This window comes from Streptopelia decaocto (genome assembly GCF_964273445.1).
Source record: "Streptopelia decaocto genome assembly, chromosome: Z".
Lineage (NCBI taxonomy): Eukaryota > Metazoa > Chordata > Aves > Columbiformes > Columbidae > Streptopelia > Streptopelia decaocto.
The window spans coordinates 31,017,520-31,039,938 of NC_138657.1; the positions used below are offsets into that span (position 1 = coordinate 31,017,520).

At 38.0% G+C, this 22,419-nt stretch overlaps 1 protein-coding gene across 3 annotated transcripts in view; it reads left to right on the forward strand.

The window, feature by feature from the left end:
- Positions 1-22,419, forward strand: part of AOPEP (aminopeptidase O (putative)) — a gene marked incomplete at its 3' end in the record, with an annotated part of 232,900 nt that overhangs the window by 35,373 nt on the left and 175,108 nt on the right. For 2 of the 3 annotated variants that reach the window (XM_082074084.1, XM_082074085.1), the window contains exons 1-2: positions 6,075-6,508; positions 19,945-20,905. In XM_082074084.1, the coding sequence (XP_081930210.1) occupies positions 20,103-20,905 (803 nt within the window). In that variant the 5' untranslated portion in view covers positions 6,075-6,508; positions 19,945-20,102. Of the gene's footprint in view, positions 1-6,074; positions 6,509-19,944; positions 20,906-22,419 lie in introns of those variants that run through there. The other variant, XM_082074083.1, reaches the window with a different exon arrangement.

A 22,419-nucleotide genomic window follows, 5' to 3' on the forward strand; every position in this document is an offset into this window, starting at 1 on the left:
AATGCATGTGTTATGGAATTTTGTGCTGAGCTGTATGTCCTACTCTGGAAGATGAAATGTACATTTCTTGGAAAAAGTATAATGATATTGCTCTTGTGAATACAGTAGTAAGTACCTAATCCAAACACCTTTTTAAGAAATTGTTTTTCATATTATATACTTCCACACAGTACATTTTTTTGGTTTGAAATTCTTTGGCTTGTGTCATGCAGAAGATTCAGGTTAAAAGTTCATCAACCCTCTTTGCATTCAAGTCTGCAATTTACTAGAGACACACTAAATTAAGACAAAACTTACTCTCAAGTCCTACAAAAGCAATGTTGAATTTTACTCTTTAATCCAGGTGCTTTGGTGGTTTCCCCCCACACACTAGTGCTGATGTGATGGGCTGATTGCCCAGAACAGGCCCAGGCTGTAATGGAGATCCAGCGCATGTTCCACCAGCCTCCCCAGACACAGTCCTCCAAGTGCTCATGAAAGGATTTTCACAAGCAATTGATCCAAAATGCCACTTGGAGCTCAAAAAGGCAACAGCTTTACTTTTCATTAAAAAGACACATGTATTTCCATCATTCAAGCTGGCACAGTGGTTTTTATGTGTCACCCATCACCCTGATATCTCAACACTTCCAAAATGTTTTGAAATAGAAATTCTATCTCCACTACACCTATTCTCTTCCAAAACATGGAGTAAATAGCATGACTACTGAAATAGCTTAACTAGATCATAGCTCAGTTCCTAGGTGTGAGAAATGTGGTGAATGTGCTGAAGAAATCTGAGACAAACAATTACACTTATTTTTTAAAATCAATTCTGAATTTAGCCATCTTGATTTTGAAATTAAATTGCCTTTTATTATATTCTTGGTGAAGTTCTGAGTTCTTGGTTCCCACGTTCAGTAACTGGAGTGGAGTTAAGAACAGGGCAGATGACTCTGTCACACTTTCCCGCCAAGTTATTTTACATTCAGTTTCAATCAGTGCCTTCTCAGACAGGTGTGTATGTCATCTACATACTGAGATAGTGCTTATTGTCCTAATAGAGATAGTTTTCCAAAAATTGTTCTGGCAGGCTCTCCCGCTTATGTCCTCACCACCCCTAAATAAGTTTTCTTGTGGATTTTCAACCAAGTTATGTAGGGAGCTGAATGTCATGTTTGCAGATGTGAGCCTTCCATTATGTTTAATTTTGGTGCTGTTGGGGAAAATTGCACAGGCTCTAGCAAAAGATTTCAGTGTATTCCTCTGGCTTCTTTTGGATGTGATGTACACAACTGGTGATGTGCAGCGGCACAGCTGGCAGGAGGGTGAAGGCTGCCAGCAGAGCTGAAGGGCCAGCAGCTGCCTCCCTGACACCCTCTGCACTCAAGTGGCCCCAGAGACTGGCAGCTGGCTCTGAAAACGGGACTTTGACCACTTTCCTCATCCTCTTGCTTAGAAAATGAAGGATACATACTGCATGCTCGAGAGGTCTCCCGGTAATGAGTGAAAATCATTTTGGCACTGAGTAACTCATATACTTCAGGACTGCAGTTGTACTTCTTTCTGACATATGTGGAGCTGGGGAAGTTACAGCATCACTGGCTATTCCCTGCAGCCGTTCTCCTCCAGTTACGTTTAACAACCTTTTCAGCCTATCTTCAGCCTATTTTCTAGACCCTAATTTGCTTATATTTAGTCCTATCCTGCAGCATTTCTTGTGTTCCTGAACCTTTTCTTTCAGTTTGCTAGTGGCAAGCCACTTCACATTATTAACAGTCATAGACCTACAGGAAAAATATTAAATTATGCATATGTTTACTTACATTCTTTGTTTACATTACATTTGGAGATCAGAAAGTGAACAGGAGTTTCTCTATTATGATTCAGTCCATTCAATGTCCCTTTGGTGTACTATTTGAAAGGGTCCATATTGAGCTAAGTCTCCACTGAGCACAATGAAACCCACACTCCCAGGGGCAACAAATATTTTATTGTGTCAGTTGAGAAAGGTTTCCTGAAAGCAAGTCTTTTCAGTCTCTTTATCGCATATTTGAATTACTGTATTAGGATTTTATTAGGCCAAATTGGTATCAAGGCATGAGACCTAATTAAGACAACCATTGATGTTCATGTGGAGGGGGTGTTTTTCAGCACTGGATGAAAAGAATCACTGTAGCTGAAATAATAGACTGGAAAAAAGAAACAATCCTTTTAGGAAAATACAAGTTAAATTAGATTGCAACACTCTTGATGCAAGAGTAAAGCCATGGAAGAACATTCATATTTAGCAATTATATCAATGATGAATTCTTACAAGTGATAAGCTGGTAGCAATAACCACTGAATCTACATCAAATTTGATCCTAAGGTCAGGCATCCATTTTTATCTTTATATTTGCTTCCAATGGGTAACTTTATATGAAAGATATCTTTCAAAACCCCAAAGTGGAAATGCTATATGTATCTAGCTAAGATGTAACACAGCATATGAGGTTCATTTTCACCTCCTTTGGTTTCTTTTAATATTCCTATGTACTACTACTTTAATATGTGCAACCAAGGAAAAATCAGTAGGCAAGGTATAATATTTTTCCTACCTCTCCTGGACCTTCAGGGACATATCCACAGCCAATTTGCTTTGCAGACTTCCACATATGGTATACTTAACACATCAATTTTGAAGATTTCGAAAACCACCTGCAGATGGGTCTCCGTTTATATTAATCAAACCACTGATAAAGTAGGACAGTGATTCCACCTGTTGCCTGTAGAAGCAACAAAAGCAGAGAGGACTTCCTTGGAAGAGGATAAAACTTAGCTGCAACAGGGCCACCCCAACACTCTGGACTGTGTGGGAAAAAGCTCCAGTTTTAGTGTTAAGCAGCATAATACCAGTTAGCACTTTTGTTAACTCTTTTTCCTGAACAATGTGTGGCATTGGGAAAAAAAACAGCAAGCCAAGAACTTGTTGGTAAGAGTACCTATAAAAGTTATCAAAATAAATGCAAATGACTGAGTTGTGCCAGCTTTCCAGGCTTTTAAATTCAGTTTCATGCATAACTGCTTTTATACCACATCCTCCAAGGTGCTTCACTACTCACCCTTACTGTATAACATTTATAAACATTTATAGCACTTATCACGTGTGTATCACCGCTACTAGAGTGGAGGTGTCTGTGAGATCCTTGCTGCCATCACGCTATTCATGCTGCCCTTCTGTTAAACCCTTTCCTCCTATCCTGTGTGTCTCATTTCTTTAGAAGACAGCCCTGAAATACAGGATGCCTCTTCCTCCATGTTGTTACTGCTTTTAGCTCAACTGGTTTGTAGGTACTATCGTCACAAGTGTAATAATTAACAGTGCAAGGCAAGTCATATGTTCACAGGAGTTTGAAAGGAGCCAATGTCCAGTTTCAAGCTATGCCCCAGTTGTGCACACTCTCCATCAAATGCATTTTCAACTTCAATTGTCAAATATAATCTTCAACTAACATTTAACAGCTTAACTTGCTGTGCCAACAAAGTGCCATACTCACATGTAGTGTTGCTTTTTGTGGTTTTAACGAAGTAGTCATCGTTTAACATGGGCTCATACTGTTCTTGAACAGTGCAAACTCATATTGTAATTGGAAAAAAGATAAACTATGCACAAGCTTAAATCTGATTAGACTCCACAGGTTGGAGAAAATACTAGTTACCAGATAATACTAGTTAATAGATAACTAGCATGGTAATTTGTGTATTAACTATGTTAGTTAATGGCAATTCGAGTCACTCCAGAACACAATCTCTCCTTCTTCTACTTGTTTGTGGTCAGCATCTTGTCCACAACTGAAAGGTGTTTTGTAATTATGGTTTGTGAATTAAAAGCAGTCTAGATTAAGCTCTTTAGAGTGAGTTTTGCCCTCTTCTCCACGTTTCAAGTACTCCTATAGAGCAATTGCTCCAAATAATTGCCACTGCTATCATGTTTGGCACCAAAATAATGTTTATGTGGTACCAGTGACAAAATTGCTTAAAAAGTATGTAGCAGTTACCTTCCCTATTTTTGACTCTTAGAACTTGTCTGAAGTTTAGCTGTTAAAGGTGTAAAATGTTAATACTAGTGAAATGTTGCCCAAATAAGCTGTTATGAAAATAACCCTTTATCTAATCTTGAGGTTTTTTTGTGAAAGTTACAGCAGTATTTTTGCACTAAATTATTTTTTTTTTTTAATGGCAGATAAACTTCCATACTGGAGTCATAAGCAGGTAACCACTTTGCTCATGTTTGAGGCCAAATAAAGCAAGCCTCCAGTATTTATGTACATCAGGCTATCACTGTTCACTTGACAACAGCAATCCAAGACTGTTTTACTATAAATGGGAAGGATGATGATGTGCCACAGTGTACATGCATTTGGACAGCAACAGAAAACGCTATTTGTCAGAGAAGACCTCTTCTTTCAATAAATAAATAGGTTTAGGGTAAATATGGAGCAAGAGAGAGGTTGTTTTACACTCATTATGAGGTTCTGGTTTAGTTTTTTTTTGGCTAGAACAATGCATTCTCTCAGCCACTGGAAAAGGCAGCCATGTATGCAAGTAAAAGCAAGAACAGTCAGCAATGTTGACAATCCACTGATCCTTAACAAAGAGCTCTGTACATCACTATTGCACAAGTAAGAAACTTGACCCATATTGTGCACTGAAAACAAAACAAAAAGAAACCACTAAGGCTACTGTAGTGCAGCTTTTGCTTAAGCTACAGCATTCTTGATCAGAAAAAAATGCATTGCTTTTCCAGTATTTGTGAAGTAATGTGTGTTTTCATGGTCATATACTCTTGTTTATACATATCAGATGTTCTCAAACAGAACTCTTACAAGTGCCAGTTTCATCTGGATTCAGAACGCATACTTAAGCCTAATTCGAAGTGGTACACTTATTTTGGACTCAGCCTTTCCTTGATTACTGCAGATGGCCCTACGCAGAAAGTCCTTCCTGAGTAGGAGTAGTGTGATTGTAATCCTCAAAGAGACAACCCTGTACTGGATATGGCTGGGTCAGAGATATTTTCTATCATCTTCCTACCAGTGCTAGTACATTCCAATTATTTTAGAAAGACTGGGATTTCTAGCAGCTAACTGGGATTTCTAGCAGCAACCAATGACAGAACCTGAGGGAATGGCAGGAAGATGTGCCAGGGAAGGTTTAGGTTGGACATGAGGAAAAGGTTCTTCACCCAGAGGGTGGTGGAGCACTGGAACAGGCTCCCCAGGGAGGTGTCACAGCCTGACAGTGTTCAAGAAGAGACTGGACAACGACCTCAGACACATGGTGTGAACTGTGGGGTTGTCATATGCAGGGACAGGAGTTGGACTCGATGATCCTTGTGGGTCCCTTCCAGCTCAGGACATTCTATGATTCTAAGCAATTCCGGTGCTGGAAACAGCCATCAGTGAACCCAGAAGGCCTGTTCCTGCTCTTTTCCCTCGCTCCATGAAGAGAAGCTGCTAAATAAATGTATACTGTGATTAAGTTACAAAAGACGTACCCATCATTAACCAATTGACATGACAAATGCTTTCTGACCACCTGCAAAACGAGGGGATGTTTTTCAAGTTTTAGATCCTTCTGCATGACAAGAGGGAGACAGAAGATTAAGTGATACATTGTTTAGAAGCAAAATGCTTAGTTTATATTTAACTAATAATTAATAGGTGTATTGTAAGTAAGAAACTAAACAATTGTAACTAACATAATCAATTATTTCTTAGTATAGACTTCAAAATTTTCAAAAATGTATGTAATAATTATAAGCAACGCAAGGGCATCCAGCGTTTGGGGCACTTCTGGAGGGTGATCCCCAGCGTTGTCAATTAAAGAACGCCGCTTAACAGTATAATTGACTCTTCAGTTGAGTTTATTTCTCCGTCTCAGCCCGACTCCCTGCGAGTGTGCAATTCAGCCGTCAGTCGGCGGGGGGCAGCAGGCCGGGCCGCCCGCGCCGCTGGTCCCCCAGGAGCAGCCGCTCCCGCCGGCGCCTCGGGGGACGGGCCAGGGCGAGTGGGGGCGGTGCCGATGCATGATGTCATCAAACGGCGCCGCGGCCGGTGCGGAGGGTGGTGTGGGCTTGGCAGGTAAAGCCGTAGCCGGTGGGCCCTGGCGGCTGCTCAGGCGCCTGGCGCGGCTGGAAGGGGAGCGGGCCGGTAGCGACCGTTTGTCCCGCTCACCTCGCCCCAGGAGCCGGCGGTGCCGCGTGCCGCGGTGAGCCCGCCCGCTCCGCCAGCTCCGGGCGCAGGAGCAGCGAGGGGCTGAGCTCTTCGTGCCCCGGCGGCGTCGGGCCCCGGGGCGCTTGTGGAGTTACCCAGTCAGCGTCCCCGCCTTTCCCGGTAAACCGCGCTGCCGCAGCTGGAGAGCAGTAGGCGGCGGAGCGGTCAGGATGCGGAGCGGTGCGGGGTGTGCAGCCAGCGGGTCCTGTCGTCTGCTTTCACACTGCTCGTGCAGCTCCAGTCGGTGCCCTTCACGTAGGACTCCGTCTTAAGTATGTGTTTCCTGAAAGAACTTTAAATCCAGTTCCGGTCAAGCTCGTCAAAGCTGATTAACAGAGTTTTCTACGTGTTTGCCTTTTTAACACTTGGAAACTTACGGGTGAAACTCATTTCTCAATAAATGGCGTTTCGTAATTCGTCTGTGGATTTCAGCTCAGTTGTGTGTTAGGTCCGTTACTCAGGGTAACGCTTAGTTTTGCTGTGCTCAAGCTGAGTGTCTCAGGTAGCTCGCTAGTGTGAACACTGGAAAGTTTAATGTTTATAAATATGTAAAAGATGGAGCCAGGCTCTTCTCGGTGGCAGCCAATGATAGGACAAGGGGCAGTGGGTACAAACTGGAACACAGGAGGTTCCACTTAAATATGAGAAGAAACTTCTTCTCAGTGAGGGTGACAGAACACACTGGAACAGGCTGCCCAGGGGGGTTGTGGAGGCTCCTCTGGAGACATTCAAAACCCGCCTGGACACGTTCCTGTGTAACCTCATCTGGGTGCTCCTGCTCCGGCAGGGGGATTGGACTAGATCTTTCGAGGTCCCTTCCAGTCCCTGACATTCTGTGATTCTGTGAGATGACTTTTTCAGATTCCAACCTTAAGGAAATAGTTCTCTTACATTGTAGGTGGTATTTGTAAATGACAGGTGCATTGAGTTAAAAACAGTAATTCTATTTCAGCACAGATTTCATTTGGACACCTCCTATGTATGAGTGTCTTCTCACCTCCATGCTCCATCTCCTGAAAATCACACACAAACACACCTCTTCATTGTGTATTTTGAGTGGAAATAAAACCCAAAGTAAATTTGCACCTCTTTAATGCTGTTCAGTGTTTACACAGAATCACTGAGGTTGAAGGGGACCGCTAAAGGTTGTCTAGTTCAATGCCCCAGCTCAAGCAGGGTTAGGTATTGCAGGTTATCCAGGATCATGTCAACCTTGAGATAGTTTTGTAAAATAAAAAACTGAAAATTCCATCCTTAACACAAATGAGTTTTCTGTAAACATAGTAATTGTAGATTTGTGGGCAGGAACTTGTAAAATGTTTAGCTGTATATATTTGGGTTCCATTTAATGCTGTTAGGTATTTGCTCACTGCTGTAATACAAAGAACTGCTAATCCACTAATGAGAGTTTATGGGGAATATCAGGATGCTATTCCTAGCTTATTTACTGATAGTAAGTTATCCCTCTGTCTCAATCTTTGTTTAATTATGTGGTTTTCTTTGGGAGTGGGTATTTTTGGGGCAGAAGGGGACTTGATGTTTTTAAATGTTGTTTGTTTCAGCTGAGAGAAGAAGTTTCCTATTTTAACTTGTAATTTCAATTTATGGGAAGCAACTTCCACTGCTGCTACCTTGTAGTTGGTAAAGTCTGTGCTGCTTTGACTCAAAATGAGTTAATATTCTTCATGTAGTTGGAAACCTTTCTTTTTTTGTAGCCAGCATGGTCATTCTTTTGGAATTAGTTTGAGAACAAGAAGATAACACCCTGGGACAGAGTTGTCTGGGAGCTGAGGACATTCTGGGCTCTGCCCACAGGTGTGAGGCAGCGGGGAAGGGGGGCATGGATGGGGCAGAGCTTGACTGACATCCAGACTGATCCATAAGAGTATTCTGTCCCATTAATGTCATGCTTCATATTTAAGGAGAGTCGGGATCTTCCGGCTACTCCTGGAGCTGGGACAGAGACTTCTTTGGAGGAGTTCTGTTTTGGAGTTTCTTTGGTTTGGCCTTTTGCCATCCTGCCGTTTTGCAGAGGCCTCTGGGCCTTTTTCTCTCCTCTCTCTCTGGGATCAGCTGTTGGGACCATGTGCTGTTTCCTGGGACTGGCTGCTTGGTGTGGACAGATTCCATGAGGAATTGCATTGAGTATCTTTTATTTTATATTCTATTCCCATTTTATATATATTATTACTAGTATATCAGTGTTATTTTATTAAACTGTGTTTATCTCAAGCCATGAGTTTCTCCCTTTCAATTCGCTCTTATATTTCGGGGTGTAGAGGGGGTGAGTGAGCAGCTTTCATGGTTATATTGCTAGCTTGGGTTAAACCATGACAAGACCTTCCATTGTGTTCATTATTTCTATGGTTTCCAGACTTAAAGGAGGCTTCTAGAAAGGCACAAATTGCTTTGTCGAGGGATGTTACTAATTGAATTAACTTTCACATCAAAGCCTCATTACTCTGTGTGCTGGTTTTCTTGTGACGCAGAGTGAGGTCTGCAAGCTCTTCTGTATAGATTGGGTTGCAGTAGTTTAACAGTAGCGAATATTTCTCTTAGTTTATTTAAGCCTTTCTTTCATATCCAGAAGAAAGCATTCCTGCCTTATGAAGGCTGATGATGGCTTAACTATTTGTGTTACAGGTGTGGAATAAAAGTAAGTTTGTAATTACTGAAAATTAGGTATGGTATATATATTACTTTAAAGAGTAGAATTACTCTTGATGCTGATGTTCAAAACTGACTTCTTGGTAAGATCTTAGTGTCTTACATTGTATAAAAAAAGTTATGAAACAGGAATTTAAAGAAGCTTCCTTGAAAGCACTTTAAAGGGAAATAGTTATAAACCTCTTATTAAAGAGAGTGTTTATCTCAAAGACTTTTTTTTTCCATTTTTTGATTTTTTTAAATGCCGAGTGGAGAGCATTGTAAGTTATAATTCTAACACCTGCATGTTGAAAGCAATTGATTTAGCTTTTATGTATAGACGAAGAAAATCATGCTTAGCTGAAGGTGAAGAGAAGCAAAGCATGGTTTAATTTTGCACTGTCTTTTACGTGAATATAAAAAGGTTGTGTTGTTTAAAAATGTAGCATCTGGATATTGGCCAGTGGTATGTAGGGAAAGTTTGTGGTGCTAAATACTTCTATACCTTTTAAAGAATATAGGGAATACATAATATGAACAAACTGATGTCTGTGCATCTAAGATTATTGTTTGTAGCCTGGAATATCAGTTTAAATTACCAATTTGGCTGCATGGGTCAGGCCATGGGCTGGAGCGACTGCGTGCAGAGATATACTTGCCTCTGTTGACTGTTGTTCAAAGGGGATGATTCTGGCAGAACCAGCAGCTGGGAGGAATACCTTCCAACAGATCTAACATAAATTGGTAGGGTTTTTCTGACCGTCCTTAGTTTTTCTAGGAAACCCAATTTGTGTACATTTATTTTTAATTGCCTTAATTGGCTGTTATTTCAGGCAATGAGATTGTGTACTGTCTGAAAAACAGAAAAACAAAGATAGGAATGGCCTCTGTCTTGGGGATTAATGGCTGCTACTTGTGTCGGCATTTGTCTGTGCGCAAGTTTGTGCAACTCTGATTTTGCACAATGAAAATATTAGTATGTTTTTAAGTCATTAACAAGTTAATGTACTCAAATTTTTGGAACAGCTTTAAGTTAGGAATTTTCCAGGGCTTGGTGGAAGTCAAATACAGAGTTGTAACTGCCTGGTTTGGTTGGAGATCTTGATCTTCTCTCATACAGCCCTCTCTTTCATTCATTTTTGTTTTCTAGATTGTGTAAATGCATAAAAAGAAATAGCTACAGTTGTGCTCTGAAATAAGAGGTATTTTGCGTATGCTTACAAAAGAGCATGTTTGGCACAGTCCTACATTTTGGCATGAAGAGATACCTTAGACAACTGCATTTTGCACCTACCTTTATTGTCATGTGTTAGCCATATAAGACAGTCCATCACTGGCTGATCTAGCAGGACTGCAATGAAATAAAGTGTGTGATTGGAAAGTAAGTAGATGATTCAGTGAATTCTGGGTAGTACATTAATAGCTTGTGCCATGGTATCATGCAGTCATCTCTAATAACCACGTATCTTCCCTGTTTCTCAAGGGTAGTTTTTTTCTGAAGTTTGTAAGCTTTTCATTTGCTTCTACCTAGTTGTGCCTGTGTTGGACTTCTCAAAAAGTCCAGATGGTTTTCTGATTTTCTCATGTGGATTGTTAGAGTGGCATTAGACTGGAATAGTTAGTTGTTAGCAGTTGAAAATAATGGTTTCCTGGAATAATGGAATATCAGTATCAAGTATCATAACTGACCATTCTAGTTTTTAATAGGCTGTTTACAGGTTTAACTAGACTAGTTTGTATAACAGTTATTCTCACTTTCTTAGTTTTCTGTTTCTAGTGGATGTATTACCAGGGTAGTTCAGATGCATGTTTTTTTTCTTGCCCACTTCCCCCATAGGATGGGATTTTGTTTCCAAGTTCTTCCTCTCTGTCTCATTATTTCATTTTAACTGTAACAACCAAAACTATGCATTACTGTGTATTTTTTTTATCACAAAGAAACATTTTTTGCTTACTGGTATTTTTAGGAAGTTTATACTTTAATCTTGTCTACTTTGCAACCATGTTTTATTTTGACGGAAAGCTCTTTTCTCGGGTTTGCTTTCAGAGGCATATGATTCTAGTTCAGGCCAATGCTTTCGCTGTTAAGTGGAAAAGTGTTGTTATACAAATATTCCATGAACGATCACCTCTCCCCTATTTTCCATTCTTTGTGCATTTTATGTAACTCTATTATGCACAGATGCTAAAGAGTGATTCTACTCATGCTGGCCACCATCTGCTATTATTGTTCTTTACTCTTTTGCAAACATCTACTAAAATATTAAAACATATAACCAAACAATTAGCTTGCCTTACATTTTTATGACTTACAAAGCATGTTTGATAAAGAAGGTGCATTAAATCTGAGGTCTATTTTTAAAATGTGCTAGCAATTTATTACATCTTTGTATGCAGAAGAAGAATAACACCAAACAGTGTTTGTAAAATGATCATTAAGCATTTGTGGTAGCAGTATAGTTCCTTATTTGTTTTCATGCTTAGAATCCAGCCAGTCAACCTCTTTTTTTAAAGGTGAAATGCATTACTTTCAAATAAATGAAAGCCAGATACTCGTCTCACAGACAGATTATAGCAAAGATATTACAGAGGACAATGTTGTGTAAGAGAAGTATCTCAACAAAGATGTCAGAAATAATGGCTCTAGTATGCTCTTTCTGATGACAATACCTTCATATGTGCATAAGGTAGCAAGGAACTTCTTGTATCAAATCCAGGGATACTCAGAACAGCATAGTTAGGAAGCAGTAGTAAAAGATATACTATTTGCATATACAAAGCTGGGATGTGTATAGAGAACTTCCAAGGTGTACAGCAAAGATATTGCTTCAGCTTTTGAGGTAGTATGTTTCTTGTATTATGTGAACACCATGATTACGGTTTATTCTCTTAACTTGTTAAGGAAGAATGAAAGGAAATGCAGAATGAATAGAAGTTCAGTTATAAGACTGTATTAGATAGCCGGTGCACGAAATAAACCAAATGGTACCTGCTTGCTTTGACATTTGTATGGCAGAATGCATACCAGTGGCTTGTGATTGTCTGAAAAAGACTTTCGAGGCATTTAAGCCACATCGGTGACAACACAACAGTGTTCAAAAAATACAGGTATGAATATATAGGCAAGACTTTCCATTTCTACGTAGTCCATTTCTACGTAGCAAAGGCAGCTCTTTTTGTTTAAAACAGAAGCCCCATTTCTCTTTACATCTTTCATACTCAACCTCCTCATCCTGAAAAGTGCAGAAAATGTTGCATGACAAATGCTAGTCTGAATTAGTTTCATGATCATAGACTGTTTGGGAGTCAATTTAGTTACACTTCATCTGAACCTCTGTTGATTTTGTCAGAAAAAAAGCAGGGAAGAATCCTGCCTGCCTTCGTATACCTAGGCCTGACTTGCAAATTTGTTTTATGTTGCAGCTGGTATTGATTTTGCTTAGGATTTTGATAAGCTGTATTTTAGTACTTGCAGTAGAACACATATCGGTGGGATAATTATATTATGATTTCTGTACATTTTTGGAAGACTTGATTGAAGAAGCTACAGAAGTTGCACTTAATCAAGTGCATTTGGAATCAAATGGTAAATTAAATAATTATTCACAGCCCGTTCTGCTAAACTCCCCAAATTACCACATGTTTATGAAAAGACATCACAGTTCAAATAAAGAGGAGAGGATGGGTTGACAAGCCTGTTTGATTGTTGCACAGCTACACTTTTTCTTTCCATTTTTTCTTCTCATCTGACTCTTGTACCTATTATTACAGCTTTTGCTTCTGTGGGTGCACACATACGTCCTCTCTGTGTCATCATGCTGATTTGATTGTATGGGACCAATGAAGGACGGTCTATGTGTGGATGCTAAATTTCAAACAAAATATCAGCATGTTTTTACAGTATTGTTGAAATAGCAGTACTAATTGAGAGCAAAGAAGTAATTGCCTAGCATTTAAACACATGCAACAATATATATACATTAATATCTTTTTGTCCTGTACAGTTACGGGGTTTCACAATGGTCCTTTTAAGATTTTTTTTTTTTAATTACATTTTAGGTCTGATATTACATTCTGCAGTAATGTTATCCTCCTCTTTTTGTTGAAGTGCATCCTTCCTTCAGTGCTACAGAAGTTGGGTGCATAGTTCTTTAGTTGCCTTATCTTTTACTTTTTTTCTTGGTACTGAAAAAGTTACCTGTTTAAGTGACCAAATAGACAGTTTATTCCTGCCTTTTCTTCTTGGAAGAAACTGAGGCTTTCTCCCAGGGTGGCTGAGATCCAGTATTTGCTAAGCCAAGCACAGTCCAAAGGAGTAGATATCTATCTTTTCTGGAATGCAACCATTTATCCATGTATTTTGATGTAATGAAATTAGCAGTCCTGTTGAAGACAATGTTTCACCTCATGTCAAATTAATTCTTACGTAAAATGGCTTTGGGTACAAATGTAACATTTAAATAATCTTTCTAGCTCTTATTCAGGTGACTATAATATATGCCTTAAAATATTGCTACTAGATTGTTCTAAAATTGCGTAGATTTACACTTTCTGCATTGAAAATGCCATGCACTTTCCAAATATGCATCATTTTACCATGAATTTTCTTGTTAATAAAACAGGTGTAAATAAAATAGGATTTAAAAAGCACAACTGTTTTGCAGCTCTATTAATATTTACTTTTAAAAGTATCTGGAATATACGTGGTCTTAGCACTCATTATACTTCTACAAATTTTGGTCTGATGTGAGTCTGAAGTTGTAAGAAGAGTAGTTAAAGGCAGTGTGTGTTGTTTATATTTTATAATCACTTATAATATAAATTTAAAGGCAGAATTTTATTGCATATGTACCCAACTGATTCAATGCGTAGTGGTGTAACATTACCCACACACAAGAGGGCACACTAAGTCCTCTGGAATATTATTATGGAAAACCTTTTCATTTAGGGTAAATTAATAAGTGTTAAGAAAATAATATAAGCACACCTTGAATGTGGTGCTATGTGTAATTTTTAACAAACGTTTTGTATTAATATTTTCTGTATGTGCCAGAAAACTTAACTAATCTTACCTTAAAATGCTTTTGCTTTAGTTCAGTAAATATTGTAAAGCTCTGTGATTGAACATTAGCATTGTTGTTTAACCTGGCTTACAGAAATGTAATCTAACACATCATCATTTCTTTCTTGCCATAGCATGTTATAGTAAAACGATTATAAATACAAGAGTTCTGTAGTGAAGTTCCAGGATTCAAATACAAACATTTAATGATCTGAAAAGCTTTTTAAAATTGTCAAGTTTTGGTAATTTTCCTTCTTTTTGTTTTATTTTGTATTCTTTCTCTGAAACAAGCATAATGCTTCTCTGCTTCCATCCCTAAAATTTATGTATGGAATGAAATCTTTTAAAGATACATTAGTGCCACTTGAAGATTTCTTTTTTTCCTTAATTTATTACTGAAGTAGCAATTGATTTAAGTTTTAAGGACCATTTTCCCCTTGTCTTTTTTTTTTTTTCTGTACTAGTATTAACTTTGTAATTCTGTTTCAGAGCTTTTTAGAGTCATTGGAGGTAGTAAATAATCAGACTTTACTATGCATTTGGGCTTCTGTTCATCTCTCCCCTTTTCTTGTCCCTCCCTTCCTAAGAAGACATTCAGTGGCCCAGTCTCCACTAACATCAATGTATTGTTCTCTGCAGATCTGTATACCTTCTGAAAATCTGTCATATAGTTTGCAGAAAATGTCTTAAGATGCCTTTAAAAATAGTCTTAAGGAATTTTCTTTCAGAAAACAATCAATGCAGACAATATTGTTTAACTTGACCCTGGAGCAGGACAGTAATATTTTGTTTGTTCTCTTGTTATTTCAGTTGCATTCTAGGTTTCCATTGAAAATGGTAAGAACACTGTTTTCTTGGAGTATATTTCACTATGCTTATTCTCAAAATTATGTATTTTTGTTCTTATTCTTTATTTGCTCCTTACCTGCTCATTTAGTCTTTCAGTTCAACACCAACAAAAAAGCAGCTCTGCAGAATATAAAAATTACAATTTTAAAATTTTTTAAGTTAGCTCTATTTAATGCAGTATAATACAGAATGGAGTTGTATTTGCAAGACAGCTTAATATCTTTTTGCTTGTCTTTTGTCTGTGCCACTCTAAGAAGATTCTGGCTGTATCTTCTGTACACACCCCTTTAGGTACTGGGGTACAGCACATAATCTTCCCTCATTCCCAGGCTGATCAGACCTGGTATCATCGGCCTCTCCTCCTACACCTGTGTGCTTCAACCCTCTGGCTCTGCTAGGCCTGTTCTGTCAGTGGAATAGCAATTTTTCAGTAGACTTAGTTTCTTAGTTTCTTTTCAGAGGATTAAGTTAAGCTATGTGAATTTTTAGGCAATCAGTTTATGAATACTTAGTAAATTTTTTTTTAGTGAATATTTAGTGAAAAAACCAAAAAGCTGTTAGATAATGAAAAAATAATAGAAGTTTTGCCTTTGGATGGACTGTTGTGTCCTCTGTTAATTTTCTTTAATTTGCCTTTAAATTTAATTTTTAATGTTATTTGTTTGTAATTTATAAACCCACCAAACAAAACTCCTAAGACCATCTTCAGCATTCACCAGTGATTTACTTTTTAACTCTTAAGAGCATTTAAAATTATTTCAACATACTTAAATGTAGTTGAGTCTGTACTGGGTTTTGCTCAAGTTTTATTAAATTTAGATATAGCCTTGTGCTGGGTTTAAGTTCATCCCAATCTGAACTGCCTCCCAAAGAACAATCATATTCTGTCCCCAGCTGCATGTTCATGCCTCTTTCCTTGAGTTGTCTTCTGCACTTGTGTAGCTTCATAGGAAGGAAGGCTGTGTGGAAATTTGAGGAAGAAAGACAAGTTTCCTATTGTGGCATCTCAGGCAAAGATTGGCTTAGTTTTGTTGTGAATAAACACCCTCATGTTTTATGCTTGCATTAATCAAGTGATTGAATGGGGTCAATCTGGAGAGATTACAAGCACTTTGGAGTTCAGGATGTACGTTATTTCTAAAAATTGGTTTAAATCGTCGTTGAAATTCAATAGCAGTTAGCAAGAAGTATTACAGAATGAGAAGTACAGCGTGCAAATAAAAAAAATGGGAAAAGCTCACAGAATTGTTTTGTGTTTATAGCAATATCGGCTGAGGTTTACTAGAGCAAATACTGAGATTTAAAGGCTGAGGTTACAAAGAAACCCCACTTTTAGCATTATCAATACAAGTACCTATTGTCCTTCTTACGCTGGGGCTCTGATGCCCCTGTGGGTCTGTTGAATGACCAGGCTATGTAAATGGTCTTATTTTATTACTGACAAAATTAACTATTTTGACTCAGAGCACAATTAAAACTTTATTTTAATAATCTGCCTATTCTGAACTGGTGTGTTGGGTGACTGGAGAGATGGAAAAGTGACCTCTGAGTTAGAAGGGGTGAGAAGCAAATTCGTGCTTCCACTGTATAACAAGGTCCTCTTAATCCAAAACCATAGGAAGCATGAATTTAGTGAAGCTTAGAAGGGAAAAAATGTTTACAGGAAAGAATATTTAATTCAATATTATAGAAAAATGGATCATACTAACTAGTGAAACTGAACAATACCCTTCTGCAGAGGTATTTAAGAACAATAGAGGAGTGTTTTACCTACTTCTGTTTCATCTCGAGGGAAGGAACTAGATTCTTCCACGTAATTAGGTATATATGCAATAGTGGAAACACAAAAAATAGAGCAAACATACAAACAAACAAAACATACTTTGAGAATATTTTTAATAAATCTGGAATTTGGATGGAATGTGTAAGAAAAGTCAAATGGGGTAAAAATGACACAGCTGGCTGATGAAAATGCATTTTTATGTGAATGGCAGGTAACCTGCAAAAATTCTAGTTCACACATACAGGGCACATTTTAAAGAGCTCCCTGTGTGTATTTGAGAATTATTGCTTTTAATGAGTATTAGGTGTGTACTTCAAGCAGTGCAAATACTTGGAGTCAAATTATGAACTTTCTAAATATTTTAAATGAAGCAAACTAGACAAGGATGTTCAGTTAATTTGAACAAATATGAATAGGAGTGGGCAAGAGCTGCATGCATTAACAATACTGTGGAACCCCAGAGAGTGAGAGTTTTGAAAAGGATTTTTATTTATAGAATTAATTTTTTTGGATGATGCTTCAATTAATTGTGGTTTTTAGTTTTTGTGGGTTTTGGGGTTTTTTGTATTGTTTTGTTTTTTTTTTTTTCTATTGGGATTGAATTTGCTTGTATGGCACTGTCACATCTTAATCTCCCCTGTTAATTGATGCTAAATATATCTGACAGTCCTCTGCATACAAAATAAATGCGAACTATTTATTTGAAGATGTTCAGAGGTACTTCTTACCATGGCAGCTGAGAATGTAATGTAAGTTAATTATCTTAATACTTTTGAGGTGAGAAATTGATCACATCATCCCAGTGGAAAACAGAAAAAACAGGAATATAAACCACTTAATATTAGTACAGCACGAATAATTATTGTTAGTATAGTACTCACATTTTATAAAATGTATCAGTGTTATACCTGGTTTTCAAACCTAAGTATTTGTGCAAAATGAATTATTGAATGCCACTTCATTGTTGGGGTTTTTTCCCCACCACCAATACGTGGTCAGAAACCTGTCAGAAGTCATAAGGTTTTTGTAGTCAGAAAAAAATGCAGATGACATCAAGTTCAGTCCACAGTGTTATTCACAAACATGGTAGCTGCATTGCTCATTTCGCAGCATTTAGAACCTTTGTTGGCTCTGCTGGTATTCCCAGATAGGTGTCAAGACAAGGACATGATTGTAATGGCTATATGCTATTTATAGACATTCCTCATTCACCAAGCTGAGGTTTGGTGAATCTTCCCTCAGCCTTTCTTACACACCTTCCTAAATGCTTTTGTTCTGCTTCTGTACTATTTTACGGACTTTCTAAATTAAAGTAGAAAGCGATCATTACGATGATATTAGGTCCAATATGTATTTCAGGGTACTTCTTCACCTTCCTCTATTTTTGTTTGTTTTTGTTGTTGGTTTTGTTTGGTTGGTTTTTTTGTGTGTGTTTTTTTGTTGTTTGTTTGTTTGTTTTGGGGGGTGGGTTGTTTGTGGTTTTGTGGGTGGGTGGGGGTGTTTGTTTGTTTGTGGGTTTTTGTTTGTTTTTGTTTTTTTAAGTCAAACTGGCCAAACGCAGAGCAACACTGCACATGTATCTGCAAATATAAGTCATCCGTGGAGAGCCACACTGAAATTACCGGGATGCTGCAGAAGCTTATTAATCTGGTTATGGATCCTGATACAAGGTTGAATTCTGGAAGTATGCAGATGTACACATCTGTCAAAGCAGTGCAAGATGCAAAGTGTATTTTTGCAAATACGTGAAGCTTGAAAGCACTCAAAATAGTAGACTCTTATGATGAACAAGAAGTGATTAAAGTTGGAGAAGAAGGCTGGGAAAACTCAGAGAAGTATCTACTTGATGCAGTTCAAAAGATGCAATGAGTTTCCCTTGGAGGCAGTCTTGAAAGTATTCTGAATTTACTGGGTATTTCAGTGAGAGAGAGGCTTCTGAAGTGAGCTTGATGTCCTGGTATGTTTGCAGAAGTGCAGGAGTATTGATGTAAAACAGATTCTTTTCAGCTCGTCTTCAAAGACATCCCTGTAAGAGCTGTTTCTGACTGGTAGAAGGCCATCAACAAAGAGAGATATTTGCCGTGTTTTGTGTGAAGCTGGTTCAGGGACCAGTATAGGTCATTTTTTGGCCTGAGTCTCTTCACTTACTGATGCTAGATTGATAACACATCCTGGATTCCTGCAAAAGAAATAGCAGGTCTTAGGGGATTCTGTCTTCTCCTCTGTGCTTTGAGAACTCCACAAAAAGTGTCTTCGGACACTGTCTGTGATGAGGCTGTGAAACTGCAACACGGTGTCATGATGAAATAACCTGTTTGCCTAAGGCACTTAAAAACTAGACTTGGCTTTCTATCATGAAAGTCTCACTGAACTGGCAGGGAGAGGACTGCACATCTTAACAGTTGTTTCTTCCTCTGATTTCTATTTCTAGTCTAGAAAGTAGACAAAAAGGACTTAAGTGAGCTAAAAGTGCATGACTTTAGCTTAATGGTCATCACAAAACAGAATCCATGCCAGTTAAACTTCTGTGACTAAATTCTGCCTGCTGTTGCAACAAATCCTGATGCATTTTAATATTTTATTCATTTTGTGGGTATTTGCAGATTTTCCAGTGGGAAGACCTTTTGTTTTCTGTAAGATGCTATTATCCTGAGTGTTAATGGATTTCCAGCTATTAAGAAGTAATCATATACATTAAGTATTTAACTATAAATTCAAAAAATCTTAATGAGCAATCTCAAAGGAATACTTGGAATGCACTCCTAGTAAACTGGCTCATTTTCTTGTAATTTAGTAGAAGGGCTGATAGAAGAGCAGTTGTAATGTGGAAAGTATATTAAACCCTGGAGATGCACTATATATCTTAAAATATTACTTTAAAACTTTAAGGCATATGAGGTTATTTAGGCTTACTTTTGTAACTTAGAATCACAGTAGAAGAATGATTGCTATCTTTTGAGGTAATACATTTGAAATAAAATACAGCAACCTTAAAAACAAACAGTGCAGGGATAAATTAAATTAGATGTTCCACTACTATATATCTTTTCTAAAGGATTATTGTGGGTGAAGAGATTAAACGGGAGGCCTATAGTAAAATATGTTTCTTTGAGTTTATAAACGCTGTCTAGAACTATTTTCATTTGAGATCTCTGAAAAATAATGCCAGTGGTTCTTGAAATCCAATCCTGAAGCAACTAGCTTGATGCCATTCTGTGGAGACACAACCACCCTTTGGCTGTACTATTCTTCATAATGACAACTGGACTTTAAATGACTTTTAGATATAGTGCATTTCAGAAACAGTTGTGAAATTACTAGCTGATTGATTTATTTATTTATTTATTTATTTATTTATTTTCCTACAGAGTGTAAGGAGTGGAGGAGCTGGAATTAATTTCAATAGTATAATATTAATTAAAAATATTTTTGGCACTGGGAGGCTGAAGATCCTTGTTTTTTATGGAGACATCATATTTAAGAAACGTCTGAGGCTTCGTAGAACTGTTGCCCAATAGACTGGAACATGGAGACACAGCTAGACCCCATGAAGGATGACTTGCCCTTAATGGCCAACACTAGCCACATGCTTGTAAAGCACTATGTGTTGGACTTGGATGTAGATTTTAAAAGTAAAGTTATTGAAGGCATCATAGTTTTATTCTTTGAGACTGGGAGTCGGTACAGGAAAACCAGCAGTACTGCCGAAGAGAGCTGCCAGCCACAGTTTGATGGAGCCTGTAAAATGAGAGCATCTGAACTTTGCCACATTCCTGTGACAAATGTGAGTGCCTGTTCATCTAAAATGGAATGTAATGATTTTGCTGTCTGTGGTAAAGGTGAAGATACTTCTGATAAAATTTGTAACCATAGCAACAAGGAACCGGCTTCTGGGATTTCTAGTTTAAAGAACTGCTGTGACATAGAGAATCACGGGAATAAGGATTTTCTGCTGATATTGGACTGCTGTGATTTATCCGTGCTAAAGGTTGAGGAGGTAGATGTTGCTGCTGTGTCAGGCACTGAAAAATTCACAACGTCTGCCAAGCTAACTGATGCTTCAAAGGAGATGGAAAATCTCAGGAATCAGATTGTACATGAACTTGTGACTTTACCTGCGGATCACTGGAAAGAACAGCTATACTATTTTACTTGCTGCAGCAAAGCACCTGGCTGTGGAGAGCTTCTCTTTACTACTAGTACTTGGAGCCTGGAGATAAGGAAATCAGGAATTCAGACTCCAACAGACTTTCCTCATGCAATAAGAATATGGTACAAAACCAAACCTGAGGGAAAATCAGTTACATGGACTACAGACCAGAGTGGCAGGTATGTAACTATTAGCTGAAAGCTTTGCATGCATTGATTTTAAACATAGGTGCAAGAATGCAGAATTGTGTAATGCTGAGCAACTGTGTGGGCATTGTCTTCCATTGTTTTCATTTAATCCATGGTTTGAATCCTTTTGCTGTCCTGTATGAGAACAGACAAACTCTCTGCTCAAGAAACCCCAGCGAATGGACTTGGAGACCTCAGGCCTAAGAGGTGGCATTTGCTTATTTGGAGTGGGAGTAAATAGTTATGTATGAGAATACGTATGTGCAGGGAATAGGGAATAATCACTTAGGGAGAGAGAAGGTATGCCTGACAGGTTATTTTTCAATTTAATACTTCGTGTTCTTTTTTGTTCCTGGCTTACACAGCCGATCATACAGCACAAAGATCAGTATACGTATTTTTCATAGAATTGCGTTACAACTAGTCTTTTATCAATATTTTAATAAGTTTACAGATGCAGTCTTTTCCTGTTTAGTCTCTCATAATCAACTTTTAAAATCTCCTTTGTCTGTTATGTAAAGTACATTGATAATAGCAAATGAACTGTAAATTGAAACTGCAAGAAGAATTGGCATTTAATTTAGAATTTGTGAAAGTACACAGTATTGTACAGAAAAGTCAAGATAAGCTGTTTATAGGAGGGAAACCATAATCCACTCTTGACTTCTACAACTGTAGCTGTTTTACTTGAATGTTCAAAGCTGTATTTTAATGGTTATTAGTTCTTTATGATACCTAAAAAACAGGAACAAAGTTGGAAAATGAGGAAGAAATTTGGCGTAATTTAATACTTAGTTTTCATTCCCAAACTAGAGCTATATGGTTACCTTTCATTTCAGTTATGCTAACAGAAATTAACATTCTTCTCCCTGCATCTATCTGCATCTACATTAGAGAGGAAAATGAGGCCTTTTAATTGTACATCTGGTAGTTAGGTAATTCCACTGCTAAACCATGATTTGCATCAAGTCCAGGAATGTCTCATTCATATTCATTACCTCATCCCCTCCCTCCTCCCTTCTTCACTCCTCAATAAGTTGGTTTTGGTATGAGTTTAGGAAATTTAACTCAATATAGTGTCTTTAGTTTTGAAAATTCTGAACTTTGATTACCTGCAAAGGTAGGGCAATTGCCTATGATCACACTTGTCTCTGTCTACCTGCCCCTTACCAAAGTCTTTGAGTCTGTTAGGAACACTCAGCTGGTATAGGGCTCCTCCTCTGTGTGTTGGCTGTGTTTTAAGCATTAGAAGGTTTCTTTTAAGCATCTAAGTCACTAATATCTTTTAGTTTTGACTCTTTTTCTCTGTCAGTGCAAAGCATTGATCTCGCTTTAGAGAAGTTTAATGGCCATTGTATGGAAACATGTGGAATTTTATGTACCAGTAACAAAACAGGAAAAGATGGCTTGACATGAGTTAGGAAGTCTGATAGTAGGAAATAGTCTCAAGCTGGTTTATTTTAAGCCTTTTGTAGGGTATTCCATAAATTGATGCCTGTCAGAAA